The sequence below is a fragment of the Hyperolius riggenbachi genome, chromosome 1 (genome assembly GCF_040937935.1).
Source record: "Hyperolius riggenbachi isolate aHypRig1 chromosome 1, aHypRig1.pri, whole genome shotgun sequence".
NCBI lineage: Eukaryota > Metazoa > Chordata > Amphibia > Anura > Hyperoliidae > Hyperolius > Hyperolius riggenbachi.
Genome location: NC_090646.1, coordinates 146,552,803 through 146,572,978, shown reverse-complemented (window position 1 = coordinate 146,572,978; position 20,176 = coordinate 146,552,803). Strand labels below are relative to the sequence as shown.

At 43.2% G+C, this 20,176-nt stretch overlaps 1 protein-coding gene across 5 annotated transcripts in view; it reads right to left on the bottom strand.

Moving 5' to 3' along the window:
• Positions 1–2,296: 2,296 nt before the first annotated feature.
• Positions 2,297–20,176, bottom strand: part of CFAP97 (cilia and flagella associated protein 97) — a 76,487-nt gene continuing 58,607 nt past the window's right edge. For 4 of the 5 annotated variants that reach the window (XM_068278708.1, XM_068278710.1, XM_068278709.1 and 1 more), the window contains exons 6-7: positions 14,611–14,766; positions 2,297–12,294 (exon numbers count right to left, since the gene is read on the bottom strand). In XM_068278708.1, coding sequence (XP_068134809.1) covers positions 12,185–12,294; positions 14,611–14,766 — 266 coding nt within the window. In that variant the 3' untranslated portion in view covers positions 2,297–12,184. The remainder of the gene's footprint in view (positions 12,295–14,610; positions 14,767–20,176) is intronic. The other variant, XM_068278712.1, reaches the window with a different exon arrangement.

The following is a 20,176-nucleotide window of genomic DNA, read 5'->3' as shown; positions in this document are numbered from 1 at the left end:
ACAACCATCTAATTTCATTGCTGTCCACCACTATCTACCTTTCCTAACGACACCATGTATTTAAAGGACAACTGTAACAAGAGGGATATGGAGGCTGCCATATGTACACTGTATTTCCTCTTAAACAATATCAGTTAACTGGCTATCTTGCTGATCCTCTGCCTCTAATACTTTTTAGCCATAGAGCCTAAACAAGCATGCAGCGGCTCAGGTGTTCCTGACATTATGGTCAGATCTGACAAGATGCTTGTTTCTGGTATTATTCAGACAATACTGCAGTCAAATAGATCAGCAGGACTGCCAGGCAACTGGTATTGTTTAAAAGGAAATAAATATGCCAGCCTCCATATAACTCTCACTACAATTGTCCTTTAATTCAGGAGCTCATGGTGCCATCAGAACAGGAAGTGGGGGGAGTTCTCATAAAAGACATGTAGCAGCAGAAACCATGCAAATGGTAATTACCCTACTTTATCCAAAACTAAAGTTAACTTTTTGACTGTACTGGAAGCTTGATGAAAGGAGACTACAGTGGTTGTACAACAAATCCAACTTGCCTGATACAATCTCCTATCTTTTGATTCTACTGTCAGATACATGAGTAACAAACAGACACCCTGACAGGAATTGAGAAAAACCTCCAGCAGGGAAAGAGAATGAGAATAGCACCTCAGCAGATGTTCAAACCCTTTATGATTCTGCTGAAATCGCAGTGCTGCCATTTATATCTCAGCTGGGAAGATTCCCATTCACTTTCTGTAGCAATAACTCACTGGGACAGGAAACCTCACCAATTAGGACAACAACTGAATAAAATGGCATTAAAGACCTGGCAGAGGCTTTAACTTGTCACAGTGCTGCATAGAGAAAACAAAACAGATTCCAATTTTACATCAGTACTCTGTAGGTGAGCACGTATCACCATATACTGGCTGCACTGCCTGTATGCTTGTTCCAAGTTTGACTCATACACTACTGAACCCAAAACACCAGTATGCATACGGAGGGACTTCAAAATACAGACATTTTAGCATCTGGTCGTGTTGACATCAGCCTTGTGTAATCTTTATGCAGCTGCATTTAAAGAGGTAAGAGAAGATGGAGTCTATATCAGGGGCTAATCAGAAAGGGTGAAAAGCTGGAGAACACAAATCATCTAGCAAACCTGGACTGAGTTTTTCTTTATTGTATTAGGCAACAAAGGATTACAGACCTGCCTGGGTTGCATGAGAATATAGTGGTGTTTGCTGAAAGATTAAAATTAAAATTAGTAGCGATGCAATTCCAGTCACGTGCAAAGCGAAAACTTTAATACATCTAGGGTGCCTATTTCAGCACTTCTTGATATGACCAAGGAGAGGGCTACACATTTTCGCCCCCCCAGCAGGCAAGGCTTGCTGGCTAGTGATGGTCATGTCTAGAACTCTTGGAGAAGCATGGGATTTGTTTGATCAGCTGATAGATTTGCAAAGCTCTGATTTGCTGTGATCACATCCTGCTTTCGCAGATGATGATGACTAGTTGGGAGTATCAGAATCGCAGGACTGGCTGAACAGAATTAGGCCTCTTTTCCACGGACAGTTGAACTGTGTGCTCAGCAAGCAGTTACCAGGCAGCAGTGAGCAGTTATTAGGCAGCAGCAAGCAGTTGCCAGGCAGCATTAATCAGTTGTGAGAGTTTGAGAGGCATTTCACTGCCTATCAACTGTCCGTGGAAAAGAGGGCTTAGGAATCTTTAAAGGGGAACTGAAGAGAGGTACATGGAGGCTGTCATGTTTATTTCCTTTTAGACAATACCAGTTGCCTGGCAGCCCTGCTGATCCTCTGCCTCTAATACTATTAGCCATAGCCCCTGAGCAAGCATGCAGCAGATCAGGTGTTTCAGTGGTTCAGACTTATAAGTCTGATCTGACAAGACTAGCTGCATGCTTGTTTCTGGTTTTAATCAGATACTACTGCAGAGAAATAGACCAGCAGGGTTCCTAGGCAACTGGTATTGATTAAAAGGAAATAAACAGGACAGCCTCCATATACCTCTCTCTTCAGTTCCCCTTTAAGCAGCTAGGGCATTTCACATGTGTATTCATCAGCCTGCTGGAAGTTAGACATAAACTGCATAGTGTCCTTAAATAATACAGTGTTCATAGTTAACATGCTCTAGTCTCCACAGACTACATTTTTAGTTCAGTCATCAGGTAGTGGAGGTTGAGAGACGTGTGATGGTTCAGGAGTGAATGTCATGATCTGCCATGCAGTTCTGTGAAAAGGAGATTATAATAATACAAGACAACAAAAAGTTACTTTACAAATAAAATTATATTTGTACAAGGTATCTTACTTTGAATACATAAAAGATTGTTATAATACATTAAAAAACATTCTTATCCTCGTTTACATAGTAATGCCATGTACAATGCACAAATCGACTTCATCCGCTGTAAGCAAGGAACAAAAATCAACAGTTCTTAGAATAGAGAATGGTTACTAGGCTAACAAAATAGGCACAATAGCAATAAAAGATGCACCATAAAAGTTATAGTCCAATTAAAATGTTTCTTAGGGTGCAATAACATAGCTGCCTGTTTGAGGTCAAATACCTATTTTTTCATACAAAGCAATTAAATGAAAGGTCTAAAAAAAAAATAAGAATTAGGAATTTCACTTGCCCGGGGCTTCTGCCAGCACGCTGCAGCCGACCTGTGCGCTTGCCATGACATACCGATCCTTTGTTCCCCCCGCCGCGGCTCACTTTTATTCCCGCAGTGGAAGCCAACTTCTAAGTCAACCTCCACTGCACCCTAGCCACGTGTACACGTTCGCGTTCCTATGGCCAGGAGCGTCCTGTGCAGTACAAGAAAATTCTACTGCGCCTGTGCAAGTACACTCCTGGTGACAGGAGCGTGAACAAGGATGCGCGTAGCCAGGGCCAAAGTGGAAGTGAGCCGCATCGTGGGGACAAAAGATCGGTATGTCACGTCACGGACACAGGTCGGCTGCAGGGGGCTGGCAGAAGCCCCGGGTAAGTGAAACTTTTTTTTTTTTTTTTTTTTACCTTCCAGTTCAGCTTTAAAAGCTGTTCACACAGGCTTTTGCACAGTGTTTATCGCGTCATTTCCGGTGGGAGATGAAAGTGACATTTAAAGGGAACCTAAACTGAGAAGAATATGGATTTGTCCTTTTAAAAATAATACCAGTTGCCTGACTCTCCTGCTGATCCTGTGTCTCTAATACTTTTAGCCACAGCCCCTCAACAAGCATGCAGATCAACTGCTCCAGTCAGACTGGATTAGCTGCATGCTTGTTTTAGGTGTGGGAATCTGCCACTACTACAGCCAAAGATATCAGCAGGACAGCCAGGGAACTGGTATAGTTTAAAAGGAAACATCCATATCCCCCTCAGTTAAGATTCCCTTTAAAGGGATCAACCTCACTTCCATACATGTTAATGGAGGTGTTTGCTTTAACTAGGTTAACAGCCTTTCCCATCATTTGCGTAAATGCTGTGGTACATCCTGTCGTCTCGTCTTCACGTGAAGTGGTCAGAATCGGTTACGTTTGGTGTTTCCGTGTCCCCTACGAGGTCAAAACGCAAAGAGATGATGAAACAACACCGAAGGTTTCCTAATGCTTTTCTGTAGCCAAAAAGTATAATGGCCCATACTCACAGGCTACAATTGTCGCCGCAACATGCGGCGCGCGTGTTGCGGCGACAGGTCGCCCGTGAGTATAAGGCGTTGCACAGGCGCGCACCCCGAACCGTCGCTCATGTCGCCAGGCGATTGGCGCGGTCAATCGCCTGGCGACAGTTGCCGCCGCAACTGTCGCTAGTCCGCGCGAGAATGCGGACTAGCGACAGCAACAAGCAGGGAATACCTTGCACTTCCCGGCGGGGGGAGGAACAACAGCGACAGCTTCCGCCGCATCAGTTGCCAAGTCCCTCCGCCGTGTGTATGCGGAGGGACCTGGCGACAAGCTGTCGCGCACACGCTCCCGTGTGCTAGCGACAGGCCAGAAATGTTGCCCGTGAGTATTAAGACAGAGCTGCCGCCACTGCTGCTCCAGACTCCTGTGTGAACCACCCCTTAATGGTTCATCACAGCGATTCCCAAACATGTCCTCACAGCCCACCAACACTGAGTGCTTTGCAGATAATAAGTAAATTCCTATAGGTAATATAGGTTTGGAAAACAAAGTGAGCTTAATATACTAAGGTTCTCAATGGCTGGAGAACATAAGTGATCCAATAAATCTGGCCTCTCTGCCCTGCTATTGGTTAGCTGGTCTAACATCACCCAGGCAAAGGCTGAAAACTTTTGCCAACTAATAAAAGGCCGGGTTTGCAAGATCAGGTTTGCTCTTCAATAACCTCCAGCCATGGAGAACCTCCTCCATTCCTTGCTTTCTGTAAATACACAAAATCAAATGACAGGACTGTCAAAATATTACATCACATAGCATCCTTAAAGCCAATATACAGTATCTTACGCAAAATACTTCAGGTGACTCCTTTAGTTGGAGGTGAGAAGTTGGGTATCATTTACCTACCTTTCCTATCTTGACATGCTGGAGGCATCTACTGCTCTGTACAGCACAATCAAGGTAAGTGTTCAGAATATGAAAAGTATATGTTGTCATAATTTCAAATTGTATCTTGTTTTAACACTGGCCCTCAGATCATCCTATATAATCAATCAAACCAGTCACTGCATCCTCTTGTATCCGTGTGTCTGACGTAGGCACATAGGCACACGCAAGCTCAGGGACATGTCATAATAGCAATGCTATGTATGACATGTCCAATGCAACGGACACAGAGACACTGAACATGGGATTGGTACCATGGACAGCGAAACAGCATCCACCGCCACCATGCATGGCATGAATCTCTCATAGTGTGGACCTAGCCTATTACTCAGGCAGACAGATTTCTGCCTGGAGGTAACAAACAGCTACAATAACCTATGGATTGCAAATGACTGTAGTCCTCTGCACGTGGTTTAGATGACAATATTATGCAATTAATCAGCACAACCACTGTTACACTAACCTAAGAACTCTAGATGGGATCTGCTGTAGCCCAGGCAAGGGTGACAAGCTTTCCCTCTAGAAGACAATTCTAAAAATGATGCCTCCCCATTGTTCTCTAGCCACCACAATCAGTACATGGCAATCTCACTGTACAGCGCGAAACTCCCCAGCATGAATGCGTGTGCATGAGTTTCCTCAGGTACACCAGTTTCCTCCCACATCTGGAAAACATACGGCTATACTGGTAGGCTGACTGCCACCCCCCACCCATAGCTGCCTGAGGTAGCTTGTTTAGGTTTCATCTAATAACTGGTAGTTGACTAGGATATGGATATTAAGGTGCCCATTAAATATACAATCCTGCAGATGATCTATTGGAAACGGCCGTGCCCATTAATGGACGAAAAACTGCTAACCAATTCAATCAGATTGATGGGATTGATCAATAGACACCATAAGACTTCAACTGTGCCAGTTCACTGGGTGCAAATTCAGTTGGCTGCTGCTCACTTCAACTTCTCAAGTGGGAGAAAAGCAGTATAGAAATGTTACTCAGTTATTTAACAGTAGTAAATAAAGCCCTTTGTGTTGGTCTCACACAAGGTATACAATATACAATTACGCGTGCTGACTGATAAAAGGTATCTTAATAGAAAAACTATAAAGACACAGCTTGACATACATGCAGGCTGCTATGTACAGTCTCCCATACCACACTGTGTGTTTGGTAAAGGCACAGTACATAATCTTTCTTCTGTGTAGAATAAATTCAATAGAATGTTTGCCTAGAATTTAGCATGTGTCCAGCTGCCTTACAAAATATCGTAAATTGACGGACGACAAATGAGCAAATTAGCCCCCATTGTTCCAGTGCAACAAAGGTCCGCAGGTGGTCATCCCTCTTCCCCCTCCACTGAACAATATATCCCACTCATCTATAGCTGAACAGTGTGTGTGTACACAGCTCATTCCCTGAGTGACTCTCTAACAGCGCTTCATAATATGTTGGTGCTTTATAAACACAATACAGTATTATTATTATTAATTAGATTTATATAGCGCCAACATATTACGCAGCACTGTACAATAAATAGGAAGTAGTAGTAATAATAATAATAACAATCCATCCAAGATCATTAACCCTTAGATTGCCACCAATTTTTCTTTAAAAAGCTACAAGCCAGTGGCAGCAGTGTTTGAATTGTATTCATTAACCGGCTCTGGACCATGGAAGGGAGAATCTATTCTGCATCTGCGGCTCTCTAATTCTGATGTGATGTAAATTCTACATTGTGGCTTTGCGCAGTGCTGAGTTGATCGCTGATCGCTGTGACTGCGTCCTTCCATCAGTAGGGAACCAGTTTCATTGGCTCCTTACCAGGTGATCACTGTAAGCCAATCACAGTGATCACTGAATGGCCGCATATATAAAAAAAAAAAAAAAAGTCAGCAAAGAGTTAAATGCCTTGCCAAAATCAACATGTATCAAAGTCCACATTAGTCAGTAGGGATGTCAGTGAGTTGCAAATACATTTGAGATGGTTTATAATTGTACTAATTATGATACAGAATTATGCAAATTATGAAAATCTAAAATGTAAAATAGGATAATCAAATTGTGCAGTGAAAGAATCTGATTGGTCTATCTTCAAGCTGCATAGATGTGCAGTAACATTTACATATTTCAAGTTAGGTAGAACGTTCCAAAACTTTGTACTAAATGCCTTTAGACGCCCGTGGCAAAGAAATATGAGGACACAAAAACGCCTATGTCCACGGCAAGTGGAAATGGTACTAAACCACCTTTGGACGTACGTGGCATATAGATGCAGAAACACAGAAATCCCTATAGGCATCTGTAGCGGTTTTAGAGCTAAATGTGACATTTATTGAGGATTTAGGTTACATTCACAAATGAGGCGTTGGCTGAAGTCAAGCATGGTCACCTTTGTCCTGCCAATGCCATGGAAACACTGATGAATGCCTTATTAGATGAAGCAGAAAGGATGCAGGAAAATATGCTTCCTGGTGACACCAATAAGCTTTGCAGCAGGTGGAATGACCTCATCTTCCTGGCCAGGTTATGTGCAGTAAGCCAATACCTATCAGTATACAGTGCTTTGTGTGTCAGGTAGACAAGGCACATGGGATGATGAAGTCTCAGAGGACAAGAAAAGGTATCAGTTAGGGTTAAGGCCCATACACACGTTGGATGTTTTTAAACGGGTCGTTTGGACGTCCCGTCGTTCAGACGTCAAATCGGGCGTGTGTACAGTCCGTCGTTCAGCTGATAAGAATGGTCTTGAGCGATCCGCCTGACGGACTGTACACACGCATGATTTGACGTCCGGACGACGGGACGTCCAAATGACCAGACGTTTAAAAAAATCCGACGTGTGTATGGGCCTTTAGACACAGATTTAGCTTCTGTTTCAGGAATAAGGTTGGTGAAGCTCAACAATACCTTTTAAAGCTGGAATACTAGGGCTGGACGTCAGTAAAGGTTCAAAGGCGGAGTTTAGGGTTAGGAGTCAGAAAGTGGAAAAGTATGTCGGGGAGTGTGTGTGTTGCGGGTGGGGTGCTTAGGCGATATTACAGATAGCCCTAATGTGGAATAGGGCTGTATTAGGGAGGACACTGTGAGGAACGGGTTTTCCCTGTGTTTCCAAAGGATCTGGGACTTACAAGGAAAGTAGAAGAAGAGCAGAAGCCAATGAAGCTCTATGTCTAGTTATTTGAGCTCTATTTTATACTTGCAAGGGTAGATTGCAAGATTGCTGTCACTAACAGAGCCTGGGAGGAGATATACACCCCCCCCCCCCCCGCTTGGGCTTTCTAGGCACATCTAAGGCTGCTTTCACAGTGGGACGTTACAGGCGCACGTTAGAGCAGCCTGTAACGCACAGCAATGAAAAATCAATGGGCTGTTCACAGTGCCCACGTTGCGTTAACGCAGCGCGTCTACATAACGTACTGCATGCAGTACTTTACACGCGGCTAAGCCGCGTTAGACTGTTTGCACATGCTCAGTAGGGTTTTTTTTTTTCATTTTATGGGCGGAGAGGAGGCGGGGAGAGGCCACTACGTAGCCAGGCACATGGCTACTTATTATTCACTGCACTTGCAGTGTTTACATCCTGGAGCGGCCGCTGATTGGCTGGCGGGACGTGATGCGGAGAGCTCTGCTTGTAACGCGGCTCTTGGTAGCGTCCTGCTCCAATACGACCAGGCGTTGCATTAGGGGCACGTTATGTGCCCTATAACGTCCCCTAAACGCAACGTCCTGGTGTGTAAGTAGCCTAAAAGTACTAAGGAGGAAATTAGGGTTCGGTGAATCAGTCAGAGATTAGGCAAATGATGGGAGAGATGCGGCACAATACTATTCCAAACTCAAATTACCTGTAAAGGTGGCCTCTAACAGTCTAATTTCCAGCGAAAAATCGTTCGATTGATCGGAAATTCTGATCGGATTGGTTGCAATTAATCTCTGTTGATGGGCACAATCAATTACAAACGATTATAAAAATAGTCACCCAATTGGATTTTTGTTGAACCAAAATTTGGAGTTTCTTGTCGATTGCGATAGATAGGAAGCAAAGATTGATTCGTTGGTGGTGTAGTGAACGATTTCACTTCCAATCAGAATGATCTGATCGCTCAAACGCTTTTTCGCTAGAAATTGGATCATTAGTGGCCACCTTAAAGGGAACCTAAACTGAGGGGGATATGGGTGTTTCCTTTTAAACAATACCAGTTGCCTGGCAGTCCTGCTGATCTATGTGGCCTTAGTAGTGTTTGCATCACACACCTGAAACAAGCATGCAGCAATCCAGTCTGACTTCAGTCAGAGCAGCTGATCTGCATGCTTGTTCAGGGGCTGTGGCTAAAAGTGTTAGAGACGCAGGATCAGCAGGAATGTCAGGTAACTGGTATTATTTTAAATGGAACAATCCATATCCTTCTCAGTTTAGGTTCCCTTTAAGTGACTGTCTGATGGCTCCTAAACAATGTGCCAGCAAACATGCTACTGTGATTTCATGTGCGTCGTCCTGATAAAATTCATGTGATGCATCCATCAGTGTAAAGGTGCCCAACACTTATAGATATGCAGCAGACCATGAGATTCCTGTCAAGTCAAATCTGACAGGAATCTATCCGATGTTTGCCACACACTAGGAACAGATTTCCAATAGATTTCAGAATTAAATCAATTGAAAATCGATCGAAATGCATTATTGCACCATTCGATGAAATGCAACTATGGGCCATCGATCTGCGGCCGGACGCCGATCGGCCTAGATTTTCCACTAGGACTAATCGAGCAAATTGATCGAAACCAACCAGAAATCAATCGATTGGCCGATCGTTCATGCTTCCTGCTGCATCGATTTTGATTGATGGCTGAAATCAACCAGCGTATGGGCCCCTTTAGTGCAAGATAAAGCAGAAAAGCAGCAGAAGACTATCTTGATCATAGATACCAAAAAGGTTTTTTAAAGCAATGACAAAAGTGCATTAGAAAAAAGGAATGTCAAAGAAAACGTCATAAGGAAATTATCCTCCTCAGAGTACTTTCTATATCACTTACCTACAAGAACTTGGTAGCAGTGTGCCATTCCAAGTATTGTAGCTATAAGATCTGTATTACAGCTAGGCAAGGAGCATTCTTAGAAGGTCAGGAATGGCAGGCTCCTTTTATAACAGGTTTTCTTTGACGTTGGACTTCCACTTGTGCAAGAAGCCCAATTATAACTAATTCTGGTTTGATGCAATGTCCTGTGATTGCTGATGTTCGGTCACAACAGTTCTCTCTCTAGGCCTTAGACCTGCTGAGAGAGATAACAGACACACTGTCGGAGTGTGTCTGCTTTACTGGCTTAACCCAAAAGAAAGAGTTTTCTATCAATGTTTTCATACAAAGGTGGTGGCCAAATTTTCCACCGCAGCCTGTGAAAACTAGACCAATATCCCTGGCGATAAAATGTATTATTAGCTCTTACAGATATAGATCAGCAGACAGAGCTTCATTTTGTAGATCTGACAGGCTGGTTATGATCATATACAATTTCTAGATTCTGCACCGTTTTATAAAACCAGTGACCCTGTCACAATAGAAAGATAATAAGCGGATCTGAAGAGGACCTCTTGAGGCTGCATTATTTACTATGGATGAGAACATCTGGAACCCTGAGGGCCCTTTTCCACTAACAGTGGGATGCGATGTGACTTATGCATTGCATACACCACAGGTACTGATCAATACTTCAAAAAATAGATGCAGTTATTGATTGGGACCAGATTGGACATGTCTGATATAACTGCTTCAATCCCGTTGATCACACAAGATGTTGCATCGTGTGTGCCCAGCATATACAAGCCCTCAAAATGGTCTAGTCCTTGTTGTATACAAAAGTCAGTCCCTATGAATGCTGCACTAGTGTGTGATGCTGCCCTAATCATATCTCTGACAAGAGAAATATAACTTAGCATTAACATAACATACACCTTTATAAATACATTTACTTTAATAACAAAGGACTTGAATAAATATAAATAAGTTTACAAACTGCTGTAGCCATCTCAGACTCTCTACAGTATTATAGCAACTTTTTCAGCCTCTCAAACAAAAGAAAGTGAAGTCAGATTTGTGAAAACAGACACTACTTGTAGTATAGTTCTCTGTCCAGATAATGGGATTTGAAGATAAGCATTGCTGCTGTACAGAAAAAAACTCTTTACATTTATTTGGAAAGACATTTATCTGCAGCAGAATAGAAAGTCGATCCTGCTAGCCATGAGATTCATACACACCTACTAACTATCTATCCAACTATCTGCCAAACTTGTCTGTTAAACCCCATACAAGTTTTGTTGTGAAACAAGTTGAAACAACTAAAACAAAAAGTATTTTGCTATTGTTCTAACAGCTGATAAGACTGATAAGAAGTCAATCCAACTTGTTTCACAACAAAAGCTGTTTTACAATTGTGCTGCACAAAAGGCCGCTGTTGAGCGTGTGAATGGGGCTTAACAGACAAGTTTGGCAGATAGTTGGTAGGTGTAAAATGAACCTTTACACTCAGATTGGCATAATGATCAATCCCTTCCTGTATCTTTAGAATCTGATGAAAGAGGGATTGATAACTACTCAGTGCAATTATATGGGTCATTGATCATCTGCATTAAGTGTGAAGGGCCTTGTCTATTTTCAGTCCTTATACCATAATACATTGGTTTGACATGAGACGTACAGCCAAAATAGTATTTTACCAATCTGGATTCACGTCATATGACAGGGCCACTTCAACCCATTAGCAGCTTCGATAGAGTTATCTCGTTTGAGATAAGTGCACTGCTTTTGACCTCAGTTGGTAGAACTTGTTGTGCTGTAATTATCTTGGAATGCTTTGATCTCTCTCTGCTAACATAAAATACAGAAACTGAAAGCAGAAGTCCTCTATTATTGTCTCACACTGCCCCCTAGTGACAAGTGTCTAAAAAAACATATTACAGCATTACAAATTAGACGCTAGGAAATCTAACAAAGAAGAAATTAAAAAATGTTCTAAAATAAAAAGGCCTGGAGCGGTTTCAAGTCTCTAAATAAACTCATGCTAAAGGGTTAAAGACTTGTGTATAATGAGTGCATACCACAACATGCACAGAATGATGGTTGCCAAAAAAGGTACCAGTCACATCACAATGGTACAATGCTGTGGGAGGAGAAATATATGACTGGCAGCATTTTTGAGATACAACACCGCGCCCCCTCTACAGTTAAACTGAATGGGGCTAAAACTGCACCACAGAGCAGCGCTGCATGCAACACTCTCCCACCAGCAGCTTATAGCTCGGCCCTGAGGGAAAATCAAATACAGTAGTTTGGCAAATGGTACTTTACAAAAAAAAGTCAGCTGTGTGTATGCACACACTGCATATAGATCTATCCAATAAATAAGCACATTCTGGAACAACCAATTTCTTTTTCTTAATCAAAAATATGAATATATTTAAAAAAGGAAATAAATAAACCTCAAACCACATCACACACTTCTCAAGACAGGGAATGTCACTGTAGCAGCAAGGAATGGCGGAATCACATGGATATACAAAAAGAACTTCATTAGAAAGGCGGGGACACTGGCCGATAAGTGACATCACATCCAGGCTGAACGCACGTTGCCCGATTTTGTAGGCCTGAGTGAGGCGGCACTGCTGCTTGTGCGGCCACTGCGACTGCTGGCACTGGACACCCTCGACAGGCCCCCTGCAATACAGAGAACAATATTCATTAATTGGGAGAAGAGAGAGAGAGTTAAAAGGAGGTGGCATAACAAAATTAAAAGTGAGGCATGACCAGTAAGAATGAGATGCAGCAATCACACAGTGACATAATTGGTCTGTTACTTCTCTCAAATAGCATAATTAGGGAACATGTGCCTAAGAAAAGCCAGACCCTAATAACAGACGACAGCAACCCAATGACAGACCCCCAGTAAGACCCCCCCCCTCCCCCCCAATGACAGACCCCAGTAAAAGGCAGCAACCTGATGACGGACCTCCAACAGAAAGCTTCCCCCCAAGGCAGACCCCAGTAACAGAAAGGCCCCCCCCAATGGTAGACCCCACTGACAGACAGCATCCTATGACAGGACACCAGTCACACAAAGTGCACCATGCCAGACCCTCAGTAACAGATCAGACCCCAGGGCAAGACCCTAATAACAGATCAGACCAAAGGATGTGAATCTAATAACAAATTAGACCTCAGTACTAGACCCTAATAATAGATAGGACCCCTGTACTAGATACTAATAACAGATCAGACCCGAGGACAAAACCCTAATTACAGATCAATAAAAAAAAAAAAAAACACACAGATTCAGGCACATCACCTCAAGAAGACCTTTAAATACATCATAAGGGATGTGCTAAAGAGGTGTGGCCAACAAAACAGTAAAGTCAGTTAACACTTTGTGCGCTCAAATGCAAATACTTATGCAAATGTTTTAACCCAAATCAATCATACAGGAACCATCGCCATCCCTACAGCCAAGTTAAAAGCCGGGGTCTTTGTTACAAAATTTGTTACAAAAAAAAAAAAACACATACTCTAGTGTCGGCACATACACTGCGTGTCCTAACTCTGGCCATGTAACATGCATAGTGTAAACATGTAAACATACACTGCCTCAAACCTAAAGATTAGGAGCACATTTCTTGCCATCCTCGCATGGCCCTTTAGCACCTCTTCATAACTTATTTAAATGTGACTGGATCTATGTTATTTTCTTGTATCTCACCCTTGTGACCAGGGTCTGATCCAGTGCACCCCTCCTTCCCCCCGTCTGTGACCATTGTCAGTATGCATACAGCTTATGCTGGTGTGTGTATGGTGCACATTGCTTTATTTTATTCACTGCCTTGTGGGATTAGTCTGATGCACTATCTGTCCCAGGAGAGGACGGCATGATGTGTGTCCCTCATCTTTAGATAGGTGTGATGCAATGAATATCTTCAATATGCATGTTACAGGGCCAGAGTTAGGACACATACGAAATTCCCTGTGCGCTGCCTGGCCAATCAGTGCCAGGCAGCGCTGAGGGGTGGATCGGGACTCCCTCTGACGTCACGACGTCGGTGACACCATGGCGACGGGGGAAGCCCTCATAGAAATCCCGTTCAGGCCTGACCGCCAGAGGATTTAAAATAAAAAGAAAATAGTGCTGTGCTGTCTCCCTGGCGTATTTAATTGACCGCCATGGAGGTTAAAGTGGTGCAGTGGTTCCTGGATGATTGATTTGGATGAAAGCATTTGCATGTGAGTGTGCAAAGGATTAATGGACTTTCCTAATACCAGATCAGACCCCAGAACAAGAGCCTAATAACAAATAAAACCCCAGAAGAAGACCCTAACAAAAGATCAGACCCCAGAACACCACATCAGTCCCCCATGCTCTGCACATACCAGACACTGTCACTATGATTAGGGCACAGCTCTCGTGTCAATACTTTCCAAGCAACCAGCATTCATCGATGATGTAAACCATCTCCGGAGCATCTGATCCCCTGCCCTTTATGGACAATGGGTGGGGGAGGAAGCTGGGAGAGGTGCAAAGCAAAGATCCACCAGAACAATTGGTATATCTCTGTCCTGTACCCACATCTATCCCAGATGATCCAGAGGAAGGCATAAAAACTTACAAGGCTTGTGCCAAATTCCTCCCTGACTCCATATGGCAAGGAGATAATATCCCCGCATCAACTCCACCAGGAATTACCTAGTAATTACAGCCATGCATGTCCTTCAAATGCAAAGAAACCATCTAAACCTCCTTTAAATGCAGATATGGAATTTACTGCAACTATTTCCTGTGGTGAGATATTCCACATTTTAACCACTCTTACTGTAAATAACCCCTTTCTAAATAGATGGCAAAACCTTTTTTCGCCACATGCAGATCATGTCACCGAATCCTTTGTAAAAGCCTAGGGACAAAAAGTTCATCTGCCAAGCATTTATACAGTATAACCCTCTGATGTACTTATACATGTTATTTAGATCTCCTCTAAAAGCCCGTACCCACTAGCGATATTCCTGCTGATTTTTTCGACGGCTGGTGATTTTTTGAATGCCGAGTGATCGTTTCCATGATCTCGTGACGTGGATACAGGCGTGCGATCATGTGAACGACGTTTAGTGACATGCGGCGATAACAACCGTCACGACGGATCAGATCTTTAGTGAAAAGGGAGAAATAAATCAATGCATTGCAAAGTGAGAAGTTAAAGAGGAACTCCAGTGAAAAGAATTAAAAAAAAGTGCTTACTTTTTACAATAATTATGTATAAATGATTTTGTCAGTGTTTGCCCATTGTAAAATCTTTCCTCTCCCTGATTTACATTCTGACATTTATCACATAGTGACATTTTTACAACTGGCAGGTGAGGTCAGTGGAAGTAGCTGCTGCTAGCTTTTTTGGCATTTGGAAATAGCTGTAAACAGCTATTTCACACAATGCAACGTAGTTCACAACAGGAAACTGCCAGGACCATGGTCCTCACAGTTTCCTATGGGAGGGGTTTCACCACAATATCAGCCATAAAGGGCCCCTTGATGATCTGTTTGTGAAAAGGAATAGATTTCTCATGGGAAACCCCAGCTACTGATTGGGATTAAATTCAATTCTTGGCCATGTTTTCTCTTTAAAGAATAGAAGAGAGATCAAGAAAAGCCTGTTAGAACTTACCGGTAGCGGTATTTCAACGAATCCTCCAGGATGGCTGCTACAAGAGAGGAAGCCTGCTCCGCCCACCAAAGGAAACACCTCCAAATTAAACAATTAGGCAATTAGGTAGCCCTACAAATCCTCCCCTGCCTTCACCCCCTCAGTTATTATAGAGTACCACGTAGAAGGATCCACCCGGAAAACAACCAGATATAGTTATATTAATAATCAATAACCCCCCTAATAGGGAGGGAACTAAGGTAGCCATCCTGGAGGATTCGTTGAAATACCGCTACCGGTAAGTTCTAACAGGCTTTTAACAACCAATCCTCCAGGATGGCTGCTACAAGAGAGACCAGCGAGAAGTTTAGTAGAGTTACCTTAGGGAGGGATGACGTTTTGTAGAACTTTTCTCCCAAAAGACAAGTCTTGACTTGACAACAGATCGACTCTATAGTGCCTCACAAAACTCTGATGACTAGACCAGGTCGCTGCCTTACATATTTGCTCTAAGGAAGCCCCTGACCTTTCCGCCCAGGATGTGGCGAGGGATCTAGTGGAATGAGCATTTACCGCCTGAGGGATGGATTGTCCTGAATTGGTATAGGCTAAAGTAATAATTTCCCTAATCCATCTTGTAATAGTATTCTTAGAAACCTGTAATCCTTTCCTTGACCTGCAAAGGCCACAAAAAGGTGATTAGATCTTCTGAAAGATTTTGTAGTTTTTAGGTAGCAAAGAAGAATTCTCCTAACATCTAATTTGTTAAATTTTGCCTCTTTCGGATTGGCCGGTGGATCACAAAAAGAGGGAATAATAACATCTTGCGATCTGTGGAACAGAGAAGAAACTTTAGGCAGATAAGTGGGATCTGTTTTGAAGACTATCCTATCCAGGAATATAGTCATATATGGGTCTTTTATAGAAAGGGCTTGAATGTCCCCTACCTTACGTGCCGACGTTATAGCCACCAAAAATGCTGTTTTCAAAGTTAGCCATTTTAACGAAATTGAGTCGAGTGGTTCAAAAGGAGAATCGGTCAAGTAATTCAGAACTAAACTCAGGTCCCAGGGAGGTATAAGCTTTGATGGGATCGGCTTTGATCTGGATACTGCTTTCAAAAAAATCAATCACTGCCTGTTCCTTGGCTAATTTAAAATTAAGAAAAAAGGATAGAGCCGCAACCTGGACTCTCAGGGTACTAGGGGCAAGACCTAAATCCACACCGTCTTGCAAAAAATCTAAAATAATAGGTAGAGTTGTTTCTTTTATGCCATTCTTCTTCTTCCAAGAGGCAAACACTCTATAAACTTTACAATAAATTTTTCTTGTAGTCAATTTACGGCAATTGACTAAAGTAGAGATGACTCTTTCCGAGAATCCTCTTAACTTCAGGGACTCCCGCTCAAGAGCCAGGCCTCTAGGGCAAACATCTGGGGGCTCAGGTGCAAAAGTTTTCCCTGACTCAAAAGGTCCATCCTGGGAGGTAGAAATAAAGGTCCCTGTAGGGACAGTTGAAGTATCTTTGAAAATCATGCCCGTTTTGGCCAGTGGGGGGCCACAAAAATTACTAGAGCTGATTCTTGCTCTATTTTTTTCAATACCCTTGCTATTAAGTTGAAGGGGCGAAAGGCATATAGAAGCCCTTTCGGCCACGGTATCGCTAGAGCATCCAGGTGTGACAGGTTGGATGAAGGATGTAGGGAAAAGAAAGTTTTGACTTTCGCATTTTGTGGTGATGCAAACAGATCTACCACCGGTTGCCCCCAATGAGCTATCAACTGGTTGAATACTTCTTCGTTGAGGGACCATTCCGCCTCTGCTCCTGAATGTCTGCTTAGTTGATCTGCTAAAATATTTAGCGAGCCTTTTATATGCACTGCCGAGATTGATTTGAAATTTTCCTCCGCTATTTGAAGAATCTGGAGCACCAAATCCCTTAGGTGTTTTGATCTCGTCCCGCCCTGTTTTTGAATGTAGGATACTGTTACTATATTGTCGGACAATATGTTTACATGACAGTCTCGTATGGCTGGGAGAAACTCGAGCAGTGACAATTTTACTGCAAGAAGCTCCCTGAAATTCGAAGATTTCTCTCGAATCTCTGGGGGCCATTGTCCCTGTGCCTGTAAATGCTCCAAGTGAGCTCCCCAGCCCCATAGACTGGCATCCGTATAGATTCTCTTCAAGACTGGGGGGGTTCCAGAGGCGGCCCTGGTTGAGGTTTGCTACCTCCTCCCACCATAGGAGAGACGAGATCACAGAGGGTGGGAGTACTCGAAATTGATCTAGACTCTCCTTGGACTTGTCCCAGACCGTGAGGAACCATTCTTGAAGGATTCGGGAATGAAACTGTGACCAGACTATCCCCGGAATTGTTGATGTCATTAGGCCCAACAATGATAGAGTCTCCCTCAGGGATACTCTTACTTGGGATCTGAATTCTCGCACCCTGAGAATTAGATTCAGTTGTTTGTCTTCTGGCAACCAAAATCTCTCCTTTATCGAGTCTACCCAGAAACCCAGGAATTTCACTTTCTGAGTTGGGATTAACATTGATTTGTCGTAGTTTATCAGCCAACCCAGCTGGGACAGGCAATGTATAGTCATATCTATGTGATGCAGAAGAGTTTGAGCAGAGTCTGCTATCATCAACAAATCGTCCAGATATGGTACTATATGAATTTTCTGCAGATGTAAATAGGATGTCACCTCTGACATTATCTTTGTAAATATGCGGGGAGCGGATGAGATCCCGAAAGGCAGGGCTCGATATTGAAAGTGGTGAACTGTATCCCCCACTCGTATTGCAAATCTCAGGAACCGCTGATATGCCGGGTGTATCGGCACATGCAAATATGCGTCCTGAATGTCCAGAGTCGCCATAAAGGCTTCTCTTGGGATTAAATTTTTTATTGAAAAAAATGTTTTCCATGCGGAATTTCTTTTCCTGAATAAATGGGTTTAGCTGTTTGAGGTTTAGGATCATCCTGTATTTGCCCGACGTTTTTTTTGACCATGAAAACTCTGGAGTAAAATCCCCTCTTGTATTGGGTAGCTGGGACCCGGGTAATCACATTCTCTTGTATTAGTGAGGTTATTGACTCTAACAGGGCGGAAAATTAGATTTTGTACCCCGATTTCATGAGGTCCAAAATAAATGGGTTCGCGGTGACATTTGCCCACACATGATTGAACCCCTGAAGTCTCCCCCCGACCAGCTTCTTGTCACTTGTTTTCTTTTGCATTAGAAGAGGCTGGTTTGTTAAATAAAAAGTGGGTTCTTGATTTCGCAGAGTTGTATGTCCACCTTTTTCTCGGGGGTTGATATTTTGTGTCATTACGGGCAAACTGCCTTTTGCCCGGGAAATTTTTACGAAAGGGCATTTTTTTCCTTTTGTCAGGAAACTTTTTGCCCTTCTCAGAAGACCTTTCAAGAATATCCTCTAACCCTTTTCCAAACAAAAGGTCACCGTCAAATTTCATAGCACATAATTTCTGCTTAGAAACTAGATCGCCTTCCCAGGTATTTAACCATAAGGCCCGCCTTGCTGTATTGATTAGAGCTAAAGCCCTAGCCGCAGACTTTAAAGATTCAGTCGCAGCATCGGCCAAGAACGCCACTGAACGTGCAATTACCGGGAATGATTCCAGAATAGTCGCATGAGGCGTACCATCCAACAGGTGCTTATTAAGCCCTGCCAGCCATTTGTTTAAGTTACGGGACAAGCACATAGCTGAAATTGCTGGTTTAAAGGAAAATGAGATGGATTCCCATGCCCTCTTAAGTAAATTTTCGGCCTTTTTATCCATCGGGTTTTTCAGGACCCCTGCGTCCTCAAAAGACAAATCAGTATTTTTGGAATACTGTGACAAAGCAGCGTCCAGTTTAGGGCATTTATCCCACAAAGCAATATCCTCCTCTTTAAAGGGGAATCTACGTTTAAAAGATCTGGGAATATAAAACCTTTTCTCCGGATCTTCCCACTGAGACTGAATAAGCTTTTGGATAGCCGGATGCACCGAAAAGCTTCTACCCTCTGAACACTCCAACCCTGCATAAATATCATCTCTTACTGAAGATGAAGCAGCTGGCTCAGCCAGCTGCTCCGCCTCGTACACCGCTTTAAGAAGTTCAGCAGTTTCCTCCGCATTGAACAGATATTTAGAAAATTTCTGAGGAGCATCCTCTAAATCTTCTAAGTCTGAATCGGGCTCACTTCTCTCCTCACCCTCCTCAAGAGAGTCCTCCACCGATGACGAGACCGCCAAACCCTGAGGCCCTGAGTTTGACTGGACCCCCAGAGGGTTAGGCGGCATCCCAGTAGGAGGAGGAGGAGGGGGGGGGGGGGCTAGTGGGCAGGAGCTGGGCTGGAACTGCCGGCACTGTAGGAGTAGGTAACTGAGGTACGGTCCATTGAGCCGGGGAGGACATAACCGATCTAAAGGTTTTGAAAGTGGACGAAAACTCTTTCCTCATAGACTCCATAAAGTTCAACATAACAACAGTGGGGTCTGGAGGTTTTGGGGTAGAAGATGACTTTAAACATTTATCACAGTGTGACCTAGTCCAAGATTTTGGCAACTTAGTATCACACTGTCTGCAGTGCCTGGCCTTGTCAGTAGCCTTCTGAGGATGGCTAGAGTCCTCAGGCATTGAAGGGACAGTCTGCAAAACATAAAAATAAAAAAAAAATACATTTTCTTCAGACCTGTGACTACCCATATGTAACAAAAAAATACAGGTTAACAGGCATTGCCCAACCATATACAATGAAAGAAACAGCGGGCTTTTTGTACATTTTATTGTGGACAGAGTGAGTCAAAGACTCTACTAAAAGAGGCTCACTCTGTCCACTTCTCACCTGTCCTGATGCCTGTGCGTTGACCGCCTGGGATCCACTGGGTTCAGAGGGAAA